The sequence below is a fragment of the Wyeomyia smithii genome, chromosome 3 (genome assembly GCF_029784165.1).
Source record: "Wyeomyia smithii strain HCP4-BCI-WySm-NY-G18 chromosome 3, ASM2978416v1, whole genome shotgun sequence".
Classification (NCBI taxonomy): Eukaryota; Metazoa; Arthropoda; class Insecta; order Diptera; family Culicidae; genus Wyeomyia; species Wyeomyia smithii.
In genome coordinates, this window is record NC_073696.1 from 149,171,113 (window position 1) to 149,188,271 (window position 17,159).

Sequence of the window (17,159 nt, forward strand, 5' to 3'; positions counted from 1 at the left end):
CTGAATCTAGAAACACCAGCTTCTGCAGAAACTTAGTCGAAAGTCGATTACTCTTTTCCTCAATAATTGATCCTGTTTTCGAAAAGAGCCGCTTGCATGGCTCTGTAGATTTTACCTTCGGATCTGCATGACCGTAGAAAAGGATCGTTCCCGTAGGTTAATCTACAGAAATTTCTGTTAAATTGGCATTACCGATGAGATGGCATGCTTGCATACGATGCATCAAAATGGCGCCGTATCCAGCATATTTTCTGCTTCGTCCGTTCTTCTTTACAGGGTTGTTTTGAGTCTTTTCGATACTGAGAGGTGTGTATCGATATTGATGAAGTGTCGTTGGTAAAACATCGATACCAAATATCCGAGTATCGGAAGTAGAAGGATCGATTCTGTATAAGTATCGGTGGTATCGCAACGTCCCTAATCCGTTCACGAATCAATTTTGAACCAGTCAGATTTTTTCAGATTTTTTCATTAGCGGACGTGCAATTAAAACGCAGTGCAACTAAATCGCGTGCAATTAGCGAACGAGTGCTGTACTAACAGTTTTTACCCGACTAGATTTTCTGTTCAGGATTACCATTTGCGTAGTATTTTTTAGTATGCATTGAATGTTTACGATTCGGTTGCAATTTTGAAACCTTCGAAACACCGTGATATGTTGTGTGTTATCTCAGATGTGATATATATTTTTGATTAGTCATTATATTGAGAAAAAAATTAGGGAAAACATGCTTGGTAACGCTTGTGAGGAGCTGAATGTTATCGTCGAGCATCAGCTGGATGATCCGGAGAATTTCGCCGGTAAGAATAAGGAAAAAAAAAACACTTGAAGATAAATTTCGCTAAACGTTGACGGATTTCAGAAGTCCAATCAAGCCAGCACGGACCTCTATCGGGAAACTACCAACAATACTGCAGGCGCAAACTGATGTTTGCATCATATGCGCAACTCATAAAGAGTACGCTAACGAGCTAGGTTCCGTACGGCTTGAAGTCGAAAAGGTGGAAGCAGAGTTTTCACTCCGCATTTTTATTGTCGGTAGTAGCTATGCGGGTGAAACATTTAAGAAACGGTTTAATGAATAAATAGATTTTAAACAGAAATGGTGGTTGAATGTTCAAAATCGCTTTTAATATTATAGTATTTAAAAGCATTTCGGTTTTCATGGTTGTGTATGACCTCGACAGACACCGACAACTGCTACGAAATCGTAAGGTTTTTAAATAGTTACTACAATTAGATTCTGAAGCATTCCGAAAATTTGGTAAAAATACTAAATTACATGGTTAAACTAAACACAGTGCGTTTCTCATAACTAGAAACCATTTTTCATTTTAAATATATTTAGGGATACCATCTGGTCGAAGTTAGAAATCAGGACACCTTTTCTGGGCACAAATTTGACTAAGTCATTCTATTCTTCGAAGTAATATAACACGTAATATTTGCTTTACTCAGTTTTTTTACGCGGGGATACGTACCTCGTGGAAAAACGCGTTAATAAAGAAATCTGCGTATAAAAACGCGTAATTTGAAAATCCTTCGATTTAAAAATCCGCGTGAGAAAACCGTTAATTCGAAAATCCGTGTTGAAAAATACCTAGTAAAAAATCTGAGTGTATCTCTGACGATCCACTTTCATCGAATCACTTTGATTTATTACGCATCAGTAGATACTTTGAAAATTCAACACACGTAAACTGTTTCAACTTAAACATAACAAATGCCAGATGCTTAATGGTAACGGTCAACGCGTGAGAGATTCTTTTTACAACTCTAGTGAGATTCAACTAATGAAAAATTTCGATCGCAGTGAGCGTTACGACCTGAAATCGAAAACACCTGCTGAGCAATTCTGAAAAATTCTGCTTATTGCCACACAACAAAGTCAAATATCTCAAAAAATCAGGACAAATGCTAAAATATAAAAAATAAATCAGGACGCCCAAATAGGACTTCAAAATCAGGACATGTCCTGCTGAATCAGAACGGATGGTATTCCTAAATATATTACTAGTTAAATCTACCATTGCATTAATCAAAATGGATGGTTAAAAAATACTGCAGGGCAGTCAAAACTACTGCTTGATTTAAATATGGTTTATTTGACACGGCACGATACAATTTTATGTTTAACTGAGCCAAGTACACTTTCAATTAATTCTAGATTAGCGGGAAAAGGAGGAAGGCACTTTTTTATTTCTCGCGGCCGACTACGAGCTAGTGGGGATAAAAGGTGATTCGAGGGTAGATACAATTCTTGCTTAACCTTTTATAAGGTCATGGAAACTACGCAAGGAATTGACATAAACTTAAGAAAAACGTATTCCTCACAGGAGGAGCAACACATTTATACCTTTGTTCAACAATTTACTATTGAATCAACTGAAAAAAATGGAGGAAATATAGTTTTCACTGCCCGTTAACCCCAAAAACATTGGTGGCAATATAGTTGCCACTGCCCGTTAACCACACAATGTTGGTGGCAATATAGTTGCCACTGCCCGTTAACCGCACAAACGTTGGTGGCAATATACTTGCCACTGCCCGTTAACCCCCAAAACGATGAAAAAAATTTTTTTTGCAGCTGCATTGTAAGCTTTTTTGTTATAATAAAAAATGAAACTTTATAGTAATTAGAATGTAACAGTAGGACTTCATTTATCTTGCATGAAAAAAATCAAAATAAAGAATTATTCAAGTGGTAATTTTTGGAAGAAATTTGAAATTTGTCGTCATATACACCATGTATTTTAACAAAAGAACTGCATAATCTAACACAGTAGGTCCTAAATAAAAAGTTTCTGATGAAAAACTTACTAGTTTGTTGGATTTTCACCAAATTAAGAAGAAATTTCCTAAAGACGTTCTAAAATCACGGCTTGTTTACATAAAAATGAAGCCAAAATGAATATTGCACATTTCTAGCAGTCCTAAAAAACCAAGTTGTTCTAAGACACCTTTAGAAGTTTCTGGTTAAGCCAAATTTAAAAACAATATTCTTAGTACAGCGAAAAAAATGTATTTTATTGGTGGCAATAAAGTTGCCACTGCCTTATAAAGGGTTAAAACTAATTAAGATATACGATCTATTTGTTTTTCGACTGGTGTTCTTTTGGTTTTTCAAACATAGATGTAGGCTCTTCGTGTTCGTGTCTCCAGCGTCGTATACGGGTATTCTGACAAATAGACAAAAGAAAATTAAATTTTAATGTCAGTCTTTTTCAAATAACAGTACAGTTGTGTCATGTACTGGAGATCACCGCTTCCCAGAATGTCTCTAACGGGAACGTTCGGTTGTTTTCCTCGGGCCCGGAGGGAATCTATAAGCTCGGACCTAACATCACAGAATTCGGCACACGACCAAACAACATGCTCGATGTCATGGTAGCCATCGCCACAAACGCAGTGATTACTGTCTACAAGCCCTATACGAAAAAGGTGCGTGTTTAACGTGTAGTGATTGGACATAAGTCTGGACATCACGCGAATGAAGTCCTGACCTACATCCAACCCCTTGAAGCATGCTTTCGTCGATACCTTAGGAAAAGTGGAATGTAGCCACCGTCCCAGTTCATCTGTATCCCATGATAATGGCCAACTATTGAGTGTTCTCTGACGCAAAATACTATAAAATTCATCATAAGCAATTGGTCTATTATAAATATCGCCATCAATCGCACCCATCTTAGCTAAAGAGTCAGCCTTCTCATTGCCCGGAATGGAACAATAAGAAGGTACCCACGCTAAGGTAACCTGATAATTTTTATCTGTTAAAGCACTAAAAAAACGCCGTATTTTCCCCAGGAAATACGGGGAGTGCTTTACCGACTTCATCGATCGCAGGGCCACAATGGCACTGAGACTATCTGTGAAGATGAAGTAGTGGTCAGTGGGTAGGGTTTCGATGATCCCAAGGGAGTACTGAATAGCAGCGAGTTCTGCGACGTACATGGAAGCGGGAGCATCGAGTTTGTAGGAGGCAGTAAAATTTTCGTGGAAAACACCGAAGCCAGTGGACTCTTCTAGATTAGATCCGTCAGTATAAAACATTTTATCACAACTCACATGTTTAAACTTATTTGAAAAAATCTTAGGGATCTTTTGTGGACGCAATTGATCCGGGATACCAATGATGTCTTGTTTCATGGTGGTGTCGAAGAATATAGCATTGTTAGAAGTATCTAAAGGTGCGACATTGAAGGGAACGTATGAAGAAGAGTTAATATCTTGAGCCATGTAGTCAAAATGTAAAGTCATAAATCTGGTTTGGGATTGAAGGTCGACCAACCTCTCGAAATTTTCAATTACTAATGTGTTCATGACCGTACATCGAATAAGTAACCGGTAAGAGAGATAACAAAAACGATGTCTCAATGGAAGGATACCCGCTAGCACTTCAAGACTCATCGTATGGGTCGACTGCATGCAACCCAAGGCAATACGCAAACAACGATATTGTATTCTTTCTAGTTTTTAGATCAAAATATGCGTGTTCGCAGCGGAGCGAAAACAGAAACAACCGTATTCAAGAACTGACAGTATTGTTGTTTGGTATAACCTTAGAAGGTCTAATGGGTGAGCACCCCACTTGGTTCCGGTAATCGTACGAAGAAAATTAATCCTCTGTTGGCATTTTCGTATCAGATACCTAATATGGCAAGCCCAGGTGCATTTAGAGTCGAACCAGACCCCGAGATATTTAGCAACTAAAACCTGAGTGATCGTTTTACCCGATAGTAGGAGCTGCAGCTGAGCTGGGTTATGCTTCCTAGAAAAAACGACCAGCTCAGTTTTCTCCGGAGAGAAATCGATACCCAGCTTAAGAGCCCATTCAGTCAAATTGTCCAAGGTATCTTGCAATGGTCCTTGCAGATCGTTAGCCTCGTTGCCAGTAATGGATACAACGCTATCGTCTGCAAGTTGCTTTAGCGTGCATGAATTTGCAAGACATTCATCGATGTCATTGACGAAAAAAATATATAAGAGAGGGCTTAAACATGAGCCCTGGGGAAGACCCATGTAGCTAATTCGGGAAGTTGTCGAATCCCCATGTGAGAAATATATATGCTTTTCTGACAACAAATTGAGCAAAAAATTATTCAAATTTGGTAAAAGTCCCGGCGAATGAAGTTTCTCGGTTAAAACTTCAACAGAGGCAGAGTCAAAAGCTCCCTTAATATCCAAGAATGCAGAGCAAAGGCGAGTTGAATTTCAGTAGAAAGCAACGCTAGGCAATCGTTCGTTCCTTTGCCCCGGCAAAAGCCAAATTGAGTGTCCTACTGTAAATTTTTTGTTTCAACCCATTTGTCTAGCCACATACATAAGACATACGTAACACTGGCGTTTTTATTGTACACGTTGCCCCATAGTACTCCGTACCTCGCCCTGTCAAACTGCTCGATAAATAATGAACCAAATGAATTTTCTTTTTCTCGGCCTTATCGAGCCCCAAAGAAAATCCCTTAAGGAACTGTCAAAAAGTTATTTACAAAATCAATGCAGCATTTTTCGAGTAGGAACGAGACAAAAGCAGGGCTGCGCAGGTACACTGCCTTCAAAAACAACTCAAACAGTGATTTTATTCAGGGTGTGGTACCATTCGAGTAGTTCATTTTGTACCAACTTTTTTGGAAGATTTCTTCCTGAGTGTTACGTATGTCTTATGTATGTGGTATGTGGCAACATTGAAAATGGAGGCTCTTCCGTAGTTACTAAAAACGCGTCGCGAAAGGTTTTCTGTTCCGGTACAGAATCCGGGCAGACCTTTTTGGCAAAATCGAGTATCCAGCGGTCTGAATACTCCTCACTCTCATTCGAAAAGTTACGATTCCGCATGCGCCTGGCGGTATTCCAAAGAGTGCTCATCGCTGTTTCCCTCGACAACGCGTTTACAAACCGCCGCCAGTACCCGCGTTTTTTCGCCTTTACTAAGCTCTTCATCTGCCTGCCCAGTGCCTCGTACTTTCGAAGTAGGTTGACAGTGCCGTACTCCCGGTAGTCTTTATACGCCGCGGACCTTCGCGCGTACAGCTCAGAGCACTCTTCGTTCCATCATTTGTTAGTAGGGCGCTGTCTAATCGTTACCCCGGGTATCGGTTTCGTCTGAGCTTGAGTCGCGGGGTCGAACGCGTATTCTTCCTCCGGAGGAAGTTCCTCGTGAGTCTCGATGGATTCCACTATAATAGACTCGCTTCCAATCACTATTACGTGTACGGTCGTATGAAATATTGATTGGGGTCGGGGGAGTTGAACCATTAGCAATTGATATAACGATTGGAAAATGAACACTACCGTGAGGATCATTGATTTCTTTCCACTGGCAATCTAACGCTAGTGATGTCGAGCAAAGGGAGAGGTCAAGCACGCTTCCACGTGCTGGAGGATTTGGTGCACGTGTCGCTTCCCCAGTATTCAAAAGTGTCATATTGAAGTCGTCGATCAAGTTACAGATTAAAGAAGATCGGTTGTCGTCGTACAGCGACCCCCATAGCGAACAGTTAGAGTTAAAATTTCCCAAAATCAAAAAAGGTGCGGGAAGCAATTCTGCTATATCAAGGAGTTGATTCTGTTCAATCCGCGTGGATGGGGGAATATATAACGAAACAAGGCAAAGGTCTTTTCCATTCATATTCGTTTGAATGGCAACGAGTTCAACATTCGAGATCGAGGGGAGGTCGATTCTGAAAAGGAATAGCACTTTTTGATCCCTAAAAGTACCCCTCCACCGTGTGAGTCTCGATCTCGACGAATTATGTTGTAATCATGTTAATTAAGTTGGTCATTTGAATTTAGGAAAGTTTCACAGAGCGCGAAAGCATCACAATTGTATGTGTTTATCAAATGTGAAAATGAATGGAATTTGGGGATGATACTTCTGCAATTCCACTGTAACACAGTGTCAAAATTCCTAAGGGGCCAGGGCAAGAAGAATGTTTTGAAGGGGATCTGGTATGTTGAATGTTTTTAATATCTAGTCCACAATATCAGAGAATTTTATGAACCCTGGTTCTTTTATGTCTTCTGATCGAAAAATGGGTGCACGAGGGGTTTTTGCTGCCTCAGGAAGCGGTGGGTACTCCTGGTTTGATTTGAAATTAAAACCGGGGGGTACTTGCTTCGGTTTTTCTTCACCGCTTCCTTTTTGTGTTGTCTTATCATTCCGCTAGGGGTTATTCTACGACCTTTGCGAGAAAGATTAGGAGAGTTAAGCATTTCTGCAAAAAAACGCTTTGATCGTTCCTTAAGGGAACGCTTAATTTTTTCCTCGCGCTGTTTGTACGCGGGACATGCCGGAAGGTCATGCCGAGTTCCCTCGCCATAGAGACACTTTTCAGTATCCACACTGCAAGCGGTCTCAGCATGATTGCCTCCACACTTGCTACAGCGTGCCTTGTTGCAGTAGTAGGTGGCTGTGTGACTCAACTGCTTGCAGTTTTGGCAATGCATGACCCGCGGTACGAACAGGGGTACAGGTAGACGAACCCTGTCCAAACGGACGTAGTTCGGCAGTGCGGATCCGGCGAATGTTACTCGGAAGGAATCCGAAGGGAGGAATTTCTTCTTCCCTTCTTCGATGGATACAATTGGATTGCAATTGCAATCTTCACACTTTGCATCAAAGGGTTCTTAAAACAGCCAAGCCCATGACGCAAAATGTCATCGACAGTGAGATTCCCCTCGGTAACAACACCGTCGATTTCTACATCCTTACACGCGATACTCTCTCGTGAAGAGCTCGTAGCTAGCAATTGGTTTGTTTAGCTATTCACGGATTTCCGATTTTTATATATCATCTGAAAGAGTGTAATTTTCTGATTTTTAAAACTTTATATCATTATCCTTCAATTTTTAAATAAGGAATAAAAATTCGCTTTAAATCGCTACGATGACAGTTGGTATATGGGCGAATTGTCATTGTAGCGATTTCGAGCAGTTTCAAATCGTGATTTAAAAAGCGATCAATCGCGTTTTACTTAGAAAATGCATACCTTTCAGATGATTTAAAAAACTGATATAGCTAAACAACCCAATTGCGTTTGCTTGCTTCAAGCTACTCACGACAACTCGCAGTTTGTTCGGCCTCACCTTCGTTATCTCGGTTACAGCCGAGAAATGTTTTGCCAGGTCTTTGCCAATTTGAATAATATTCAATGGCTTCTTTATGGGCCGGAAAAAAAAAACAACGTAGGGACCGCCAGCGGCATCTGGGTAAGCTTTTACCCGTACTTCCGGTACTCTTGGTACAGGACTAGGTAAAGGGTAGGACACAGGGGAAGGTAGGGGTGGGAGAAATTTCAATTTTTTCCCCATTTGTTTCCAGATCCAGGAAAAGTTGCACCTGCATGTCGTCCATTAGCGTTACGCTCTACCGCACACAAACGATAAATAATAGAATGTGGGGGGGGGGGGGTGAACAAATAGTTGATATTAGATTTTAGAAACAATTTTTCAAACTACAATGGCTGTCAAGTTTACATCACCAGAACGTGAACGTGCCCATTGGCTGAAACTTTGCATAGACGTTTTAAAAGGCAAAAGATGCCATTTTGTACTATTGGTTAGGGTTTGCAATATTCCCGGGAATGGATTTCCCGGGAAACGGGAATGAAAAATCTCATTTCCCGGGAATTCCCGGGAACCGGGAATGAAAAAAAATCTTAGCAAGAATGAGATTTCAAATTAGGTTTGTTAATAAAAGGTATCAAACAATCGTTTACAATTTCATCATCAATTCGCATGAGAAACGGATTGAAAAACAAAACTTATTCAAGTTTACTCCAGAAATTCATGATCGATTTTTCGTAGCAAATGTTAGCAGAAGCGAAGGTTTCAGGGTTTTTATGCGATTGGCCTTAGATCCGCTGACAATTTTTCGTCAAGCCCAAATAATGTAATTCGATTCTGTAAAACTTTGCTTAAGATCACTGATCACCGCTTGTGCCTGATTTCTAGAAAACTTCTAAATCACTGCTTTTGCTACATTTCATTAGAAACTGAAGAGTCCAATACTTTTAGTTTGTTGAAGATAAAGCTGAGTGTTTGGCAGGCAGGTTTCAGAGCATTTGAATGCCTACGTAATCAATGTGAAATCACAATGTCACAAAAGATCAAAAAATTGGTCGCAGTGATAAAATATCCAACACGGAAAAAAGTGAAATCGCGGCCGCGACCCAAGTTACACTGACTGAGTTTTGTGAATTTATTTATTTCTGGTCGCATTGATTCACGGTTTTGCCTTTCTCCTAGAAAGGTATAGCAATTACTGAAAAAACTAAAGGTATAAAATTGCTCCAAAGGGCCGAATGTCATATACTACACGACTCAGTTCGATGAGCTGAGCATTTTCTGTATGTGTGTATGTGTGTGTGTGTGTGTGTGTGTGTGTGTGTGTGTGTGTGTGTGTGTGTGTGTGTGTGTGTGTGTGTGTGTGTGTGTGTGTGTGTGTGTAACGCTCTCCCAATCTCACTCGATTTTCTCAGAGGTGGCTGGACCGATTTCAATGAAATTAATTGCAAATGAAAGGTCTATTTGCCCCATAAGACCCTATTGAATTTTATTTTTAGTTTAGATTTTTAGTTTAGAGGTTATGTATCAAAATGGAAAAATCACGAGGTTATGTATCAAAATGAAAAAATCACGAAACATTAATATCTCAGAAACTACGCAACCGATTTAAACAAAATTAATTTCAAATGAGGGCTACCTAAAAAACCCTCAACTTTTGAATTTTGTGAAGATTGAACATGTAGTTCAAAAATTATGGAAAGAAACGTGTACTCGAGACTATTTAATCTCACTCATGTTTCTCAGAGATGGCTGGACCAATTTTCATAAAATCGATGTCAAATGGAAGGTCTAGTTACCCCATAAGACCCCATTGATTTTTTTTGCAATCGGACTATTATTTTGCTTGTTATGTTTAAAAATGTGAAATTCAGCTATGAAAAGTAAAATATTTACAAGACTAATTAAACTCACTCACTTTTCTCAGAGATGGCTGAACCGATTTTCACTAAATTAGTGTCAAATGAGAGGTCCAGCTGCTTCATAACACCCTATTGAATTTAACTGTAATCGAACTGTAACTTCGTCTGTAATGTATCGAAATGTGAAAATCACGAAACTTCATTATCTTAGAAACTACACAACCGATTTGAACAATATTGATATCAGATGAACGGGCTAGTTAAGGGTTAACTGATGAATTATGATTGAACAAGTGGTTTCATAATTCGGCTGCTCTATACGTTCCCATTTCATTCGATTATAATCGAACTTAAGCAACCGTTATATATTAAATTGTTAAAACAACGAGTCTATTTTCTCAAAGATTGCACGACTTATTCAACATAACTAGCGTCATACGAACGAGTCATCTCTTAAACTTACAAACAACTAACTTCATAACAACTTGATATGTGGTTCAAAAGTTATGGAACGAAAAGAAATTCAAAGACTATTTAAAACTATACCTGCTTTGATCAATATACGTGGACTCAACATAATTTAAATGCGGTTTCGTACTATTTGAACGTTCCCGGTATCGCTCGTGATGAAATTGTTCGAAATTAAGAGTCATTTATTTTATTTCGCTATTTCTTAAGCACTAACATTACGTCAAATTTCATATTTTATACTTCAATTACAACATCAATATTTTAGAACCCAAAGAGTGAATATTCCTTTATGGGATTGAAGCGTCCATGTAAATCTATTTTTACAAATAATAAGTTTGAATGAGAAAGGCTGGGTCTGACCGCTAGGTGGATTAATTCAGGTATTTTTTTTATCAATTTACAGGTTTCAAAGATTTTTGTCAATAAACATAGAAAAAATCAAGCAACTGTCCGCTTAGTAGTCAACTCACTAGCAAAAAAAAAGACATAAGACGAAGAAAATATTTCTTAATTTTTCGTTTACTAAATAAGACAGAATATATTTTTGACAAATAATTTAAGCAAATAATTTAATATTACACGGCAAGCAAATATTGATCGTTATTTTAAACTAATATTTGCTACGTATAATCCAAACTTTGAAGCTGTTTTACACTTTTACGACGTAAGTTTCGTGTTTTGATACGATATTTAATTTTATTGCAATATTTTATGGAAAATTTTTCAAGAAGCTTGGGACTCCGGGATCCCGGCAATCAATATTTCTATTCCTGGGATAGGAAAAGGTAATTCCCGGGAAATCGTTCCCGGGATTGCAAACCCTACTATTGGTTTAATTTTTTGAAACACAACTCATTTTTGAAAAGCTATTGAAAAATGCTATTTCGGATAGGTATTGGTGATTACAAATATTTTGAGAGCCAACACGGTTCGTTTGAGCGGTGCAACGTCCTCGGCAAAGTTGTAGATAATAGTTTTGTCTTCCAAAAAAATTTATATACTTTGAAAACAAATTATTAATTTTTTGAAAAATAAATTGAAAGAAAATAAAAATTTATTATCCAAAACAGCCCATTTAAAAAACTGATTTTTTTATAGAAACTACGAAAGATTACCTGAACAACGAAACCGGTTATGCAGAAATCAGAAAAAAATTATATTTTTTTTTCAATTTTTTTTTCCACAGGGTACATTTTTTTTGGAAGAACAACGTTATTGTTTACAACTTTGCCAGATACACTATGCCAATCAAATAAACCGTTTTGACTAAAAAAAATTTTTTTAATTCTTCATTGACTGCTCTATTAAAAATTAAAAATATGTCTACAGTCCAAACGGTTTGTTCAATTGGCATAGTGTCTTCGGCAAAGTTGTAGATAATATTTTGTTCTCCTAAGAAAAATATGCCTTTAAAAAAAAATAATTGAAAAAAATTTTTTTCTAGAAATATTTTTTATTTTCAAAAAATGATAACTTTTTTTCTTGATTTCGAAATGATCGGACTGGTTTCATTGTTTTGGTAATCTTTTGTAGGTTTATAAAAAAAAATCAGATTTTTACAAATGAGCTCTTTTGAATAATTCATTTTTAATTTTCCTTCTAACTTCTTGTTTTGAATTATTATTTTTCTAAGTGTAATTTTTTTGGAAAAACAGAATTATTATCTACAACTTTGTTGAAGACGTCACACCAATCAAACGAACCGAAGTGCTTTCTTATATGAACATGAATGTCTGTTCTGTGTGGTTATAGTGTATATCATTATACAGGCTATTTCGAGAGACTAGTGGTCTATTTCAAAAGATAAATTCTAAACATTTTGAGCTCCGCCTTCCACAATTGAAAAAACGACTAAGTCGCAGAGAGTCGATTTTTGCAAAAAAATATTTCGGATGACATCAATTCTCGATATTTCATGCGTTTTTAAGTTATTTGGCATCAAAAAAACATAAAAAATTCGAAAACCGAAATTCCACGTACCCTTCCCTTGGGTGATTTTTCGGTTTTCAAAAAGGCCAAACTTCATTCGCTTTGCATCACCCCATTTTTAGTCCGATTGAGCCGAAATTTTGCATAGGCTGTTTTTTCGAGCAGGTGAATATTTTGTATAGGTTTTTTTTTTGAAATTCGAGATGATGAATGAATGTTATATATATATATATATATATATATATATATATATATATATATATATATATATATATATATATATATATATATATATATATATATATATATATATATATATATATATATATATATATATATATATATATATATATATATATATATATATATATATATATATATATATATATATATATATATATATATATATATATATATATATATATATATATATATATATATATATATATATATATAATTTCTGGCAGCACTGGAATTGTGGTCTCGAGTATTGTTTTTGGTGTAATATTTTATTAGATTTTTTCGACGTATTTATTGTAATATTATTTTAATTTGTGTCATACCAACTGATTTTTTATCGCTGTGAATCAAACTGCTGGAGTTGAGGGGATTCGTTTTTTAACGTCCGTGCATCATCGTCACTAACTTCTGGATACCAACAATGGAGTTTGTTTGCGACAAATGCGCTAAGCCAACAAAAGAATCTGATTTCATCAAATGCCAGGGTTTCTGTGAAGCAGTAGCCCACGCTAAGTGTGTTGGATTAAACAATCAGCAAGTGAAGCTAAAAACGGCATCTGAAAATTTGTTGTGGTTTTGCGACGGGTGTTTGAAACTGCTGAAATTTGCTCGTTTTCGACAAACCGTTGCTGCACTTGGAAATACCATTGCTGAGCTACTGAAAGAGCAAACCGCCGCTATCAATGAGCTGAAAACTGAAGTTCGTAAAAGTGGAGCCAAAGCAGTTGGTTTGCCCGAAAAGCTGCAAATAACTCCGCGCAGCGTAAGTAATGATTGGCCAATCATTAAACGATCGGCACCAAAACGTCGTCGCGAAGAGCATTCGATTTCTAACTCCAATGCAACAGAAGGAACAAATGCCAATCTGTCGAAATTAGTTGCTACTGTTCCAGTTGAGGAGAAGAAATTTTGGATTTATTTGTCTAGAATCCACCCGGACGTGTCGGTCGAAAACGTTCAGCACTTGGTATCTGAATGTGTGCAGTGTGGGGAGCCGCCTGAAATTGTAAAACTAGTCAAAAGAGATGTGGATACAAGATCACTTCGTTTCATATCATTCAAAGTGGGGATTGATCCGAAGTATAAGGAAACCGCATTATCTTCAAGCACCTGGCCAGCAGGAATATTCTTCAGAGAGTTTGTTGATTATCGATCAAAAAACGGTTATGCATCAGCAACACCTATGATGAGTACATCTGCAGAGCAATAGATGATATCGTCCAGCCACCGGGGGAGTCGGGGGGCCAACGGGCCCCCCCTGCAGTTAAGTATATGTATTCAAATAGTTTGCAAAAAGCTCAGGAAATGTGTGTATTTTATAGTCAACCGGAGCTAGACGCGCGGCTCGATATCGACATGAATGGAATACCGGCAGAAGTGGATAATTGCCTTTCACAACACGACGATTTCAATTCAACAACAAGGCTTTGTACATTTGACGGCGAGGGCAACAATGCCCTTGTCACAGGCGAGTACATGAATGGTGTTTCCTCTCGGCCCAATCTTGCTTCTTTGCGTTTTCAGCCTGGTGAAATACCTGCGGATGATTTTACTGGATCGATCAAAATATACTACCAAAACACTAGAGGATTACGCACCAAAGTGGACGACGTATTTTTGGCTGTCATGGAGAATGATTTTGATGTTTATGTCTTCACTGAGACCTGGCTAGATGATCGTTTCAATTCGCTTCAATTATTCGGAGACGCCTTCGCAGTGTATAGAACAGATCGCAACCCGCACAACAGCATACATAAGCGCGGTGGTGGTGTTCTCATCGCTGTTGCCGTATCGCATGTATCTAGCCAAATAATCGACAACGTTCCGGTCACGCTCGAAGCAGTTTGGGTGAAAATAATCACGGCAGATAAATCCGTGATCGTTGGCGCGGTTTATATTCCTCCCGAGAAGCGACTTGATTGTGACGTCATGAATGCTGAGCTGAATGTGTTGGAAACTGTTACCTCCAAACTAAATCATCAAGATGCGGTAATTTTGCTAGGCGATTTCAATCAACCTGGCCTAGTATGGAAATCGTCCAATGCTGGTTATGCCTTTGCTGACCCACTGCTTTCATCGTTTACGCCTGCCAGTCGAACTTTGCTTGACGGAGTTGCGTTCCTGGGATTACGACAAGTTAATTTAATTTGTAATCATCAATCTCGCTGTCTTGATCTCGTGTTTGCCGACGAAAGCTGTTATCCTCTTTGCACCGTTTCCGAAGCTCCTGAATCAGTTGTCTCTCGCGACGAGTATCATCCTGCTCTGTCTATCGACCTCGCGGTTCGTCACCCTGTAAGGTTTGAGGATGCGAATAACTTGCCCCAGCTCAACTATCGTAAAACGAATTTCGAATTGTTACGAAATAATCTGTCTCAAATCGACTGGAGTACTCTGTATGATTTTACCAATGTCGATGATGCCGTGGCGTATTATGAACGAATGCTGAATAACTGTCTCACTGCTGCTGTCCCACCATATCGGCCAACAAAAAAACCGCCATGGACAAACGCGAGGCTTCGATGGTTAAAAAGATTGAGGGCCAAGGCTCTAAGAATTTATTCTAAAGCGCGGTGTGCATTGTCCAAAAATAAATTCGCAGTTGCAAGCAACAATTATCGCATATACAATAAATTCCTGTACAACCGTTACGTTCATCGGCTCCAGCAAAATATTAGGAAGAACCCCAAACAGTTCTGGGCGTTTGTTAATACAAAACGGAAAGAGACTGGGCTTCCATCATCGGTATTCTTGAATGAAATGTCTGCGAAAGCGCCTTCCGAAAAGTGCAATTTATTTGCGAAACATTTTTCTACCGTTTATAGCCATATTGCACCCACTGAAACACAGATTCAGCAAGCTTTGAGCGATGTACCGGCCGATACGCTATGCATGGACATTTTTAGAGTAAATGAGCAATCCGTCTCGTCAGCAATTAACAAAGTAAGGTCGTCGTTTTCGCCCGGACCTGGCATAATTCCGACAGCTATTCTCAAGCAATGCTCTGATTACCTAGTGGTTCCATTAACATGTTTATTCAACTTATCACTACAGCAGCAACGCTTTCCGGTGGCATGGAAAGTTTCGTGCATGTTTCCAGTTTTTAAGAAAGGTGATAAATGCAACGTAACGAATTATAGAGGTATAACCTCCTTGTGTGCCGAGTCTAAAGTGTTCGAGACAATTATCAAGGATACATTATTTTCGGCCTGCCAACAGTATATCAGTACAGTACAGCACGGTTTTTTTCCAAAGCGGTCCGTAGAAACTAATCTGGTAAATTTTGTATCTTTTTGCACGAAAAACATGAGTGAAAAAGCTCAAGTCGACACAATATATACAGATCTGAGAGCAGCTTTTGATACTGTTAGTCATACAATTCTTTTGAACAAGTTAAACAAGTTGGGTTGTTCTACGCGATTCTGTAAATGGTTGGAGACATACCTCGTGGACAGGCAACTATTCGTACAGCTTGGTAACTGCCGTTCCAGCCCATTCATAAATAGCTCTGGTGTACCTCAGGGTAGCAATCTAGGGCCATTGCTATTCAGTTTGTATATAAACGACGCAGCAATACTACTCAACCGAGGTGGAAGACTGTTTTTTGCGGATGATCTGAAAATCTACTTGGTGATTAGGCGTATTGAGGACTGCAGAGAATTGCAACAACTTCTAAATTTGTTTGGTAGTTGGTGTATGAGAAATTGCTTGTTTCTGAGTGTGGAGAAATGTTGTGTCATCAGCTACTATCGAACCAGGGATGCTATCCGCTTCGACTACGAAATCTCTGGAGTGAAACTGGACAGAGTAGTCCAGGTAAAAGATCTCGGAGTAATACTTGACGAGAAGCTAACTATGAAGTCTCACATTTCGGCTACGATCGATAAGGCAAATCGAAGTCTTGGCTTCATTTTCAAGATAGCAAGCGAATTTGACGATCCACTTTGTTTTAAAGCGCTGTATTGTTCCATCGTTCGTTCGACACTAGAATTCGCAAATGTTGTTTGGTGTCCTCACGAGACAATGTGGTCAAACAGAATTGAAAGTGTTCAACGTAAATTCGTCCGTTATGCGCTAAGGCAGCTTCCTTGGAGAGAGCAACAGTTTTTAACACCGTATGAAGATCGCTGTCGGTTTCTGGGCATAGATACGCTTGACAAACGGAGGCATGTGTCCCAGGTCAGTTTTATCTCCAAATTACTGACTGGCGAGTACGATGCACCAGATCTACTGTCACAGATTGGTTTTTATGCTCCCACGCGAGCTTTGCGACCGAGAATGATGTTGCAGGAAGGAAATTATTCGACACAATATGCTGCCAACTCGCCTTTAGCTTCGATGGTTCGCCAGTTTAACCGACATGCAAATTTATTTAGTTTTAACGAGCCGTCCTATTTGTTCCGACAACGTGTAACTGCATCTGCCAACCAAATTATGTTTAGTTAATTAATTTTAAGCATTCATTCAGACACATTCAGTCCGATGAATAAATAAACAAAATAAAAAAAAAAAAAATAAAATATATATATATATATATATATATATATATATATATATATATATATATATATATATATATATATATATAT

At 38.4% G+C, this 17,159-nt stretch overlaps 1 protein-coding gene across 2 annotated transcripts in view; it reads left to right on the forward strand.

Annotated features, from left to right (window-relative positions):
* Positions 1 to 411: 411 nt before the first annotated feature.
* Positions 412 to 17,159, forward strand: part of LOC129732465 (uncharacterized) — a 51,849-nt gene continuing 35,101 nt past the window's right edge. The window contains exons 1-2 of one of the 2 annotated variants that reach the window (XR_008729263.1): positions 412 to 801; positions 864 to 1,068. Coding sequence is in view for 1 of the 2 variants with exons in the window: in XM_055693367.1 (XP_055549342.1) it covers positions 757 to 801 (45 nt within the window). In the remaining variant the exon portion in view is untranslated. Of the gene's footprint in view, positions 802 to 863; positions 1,069 to 17,159 lie in introns of those variants that run through there. The other variant, XM_055693367.1, reaches the window with a different exon arrangement.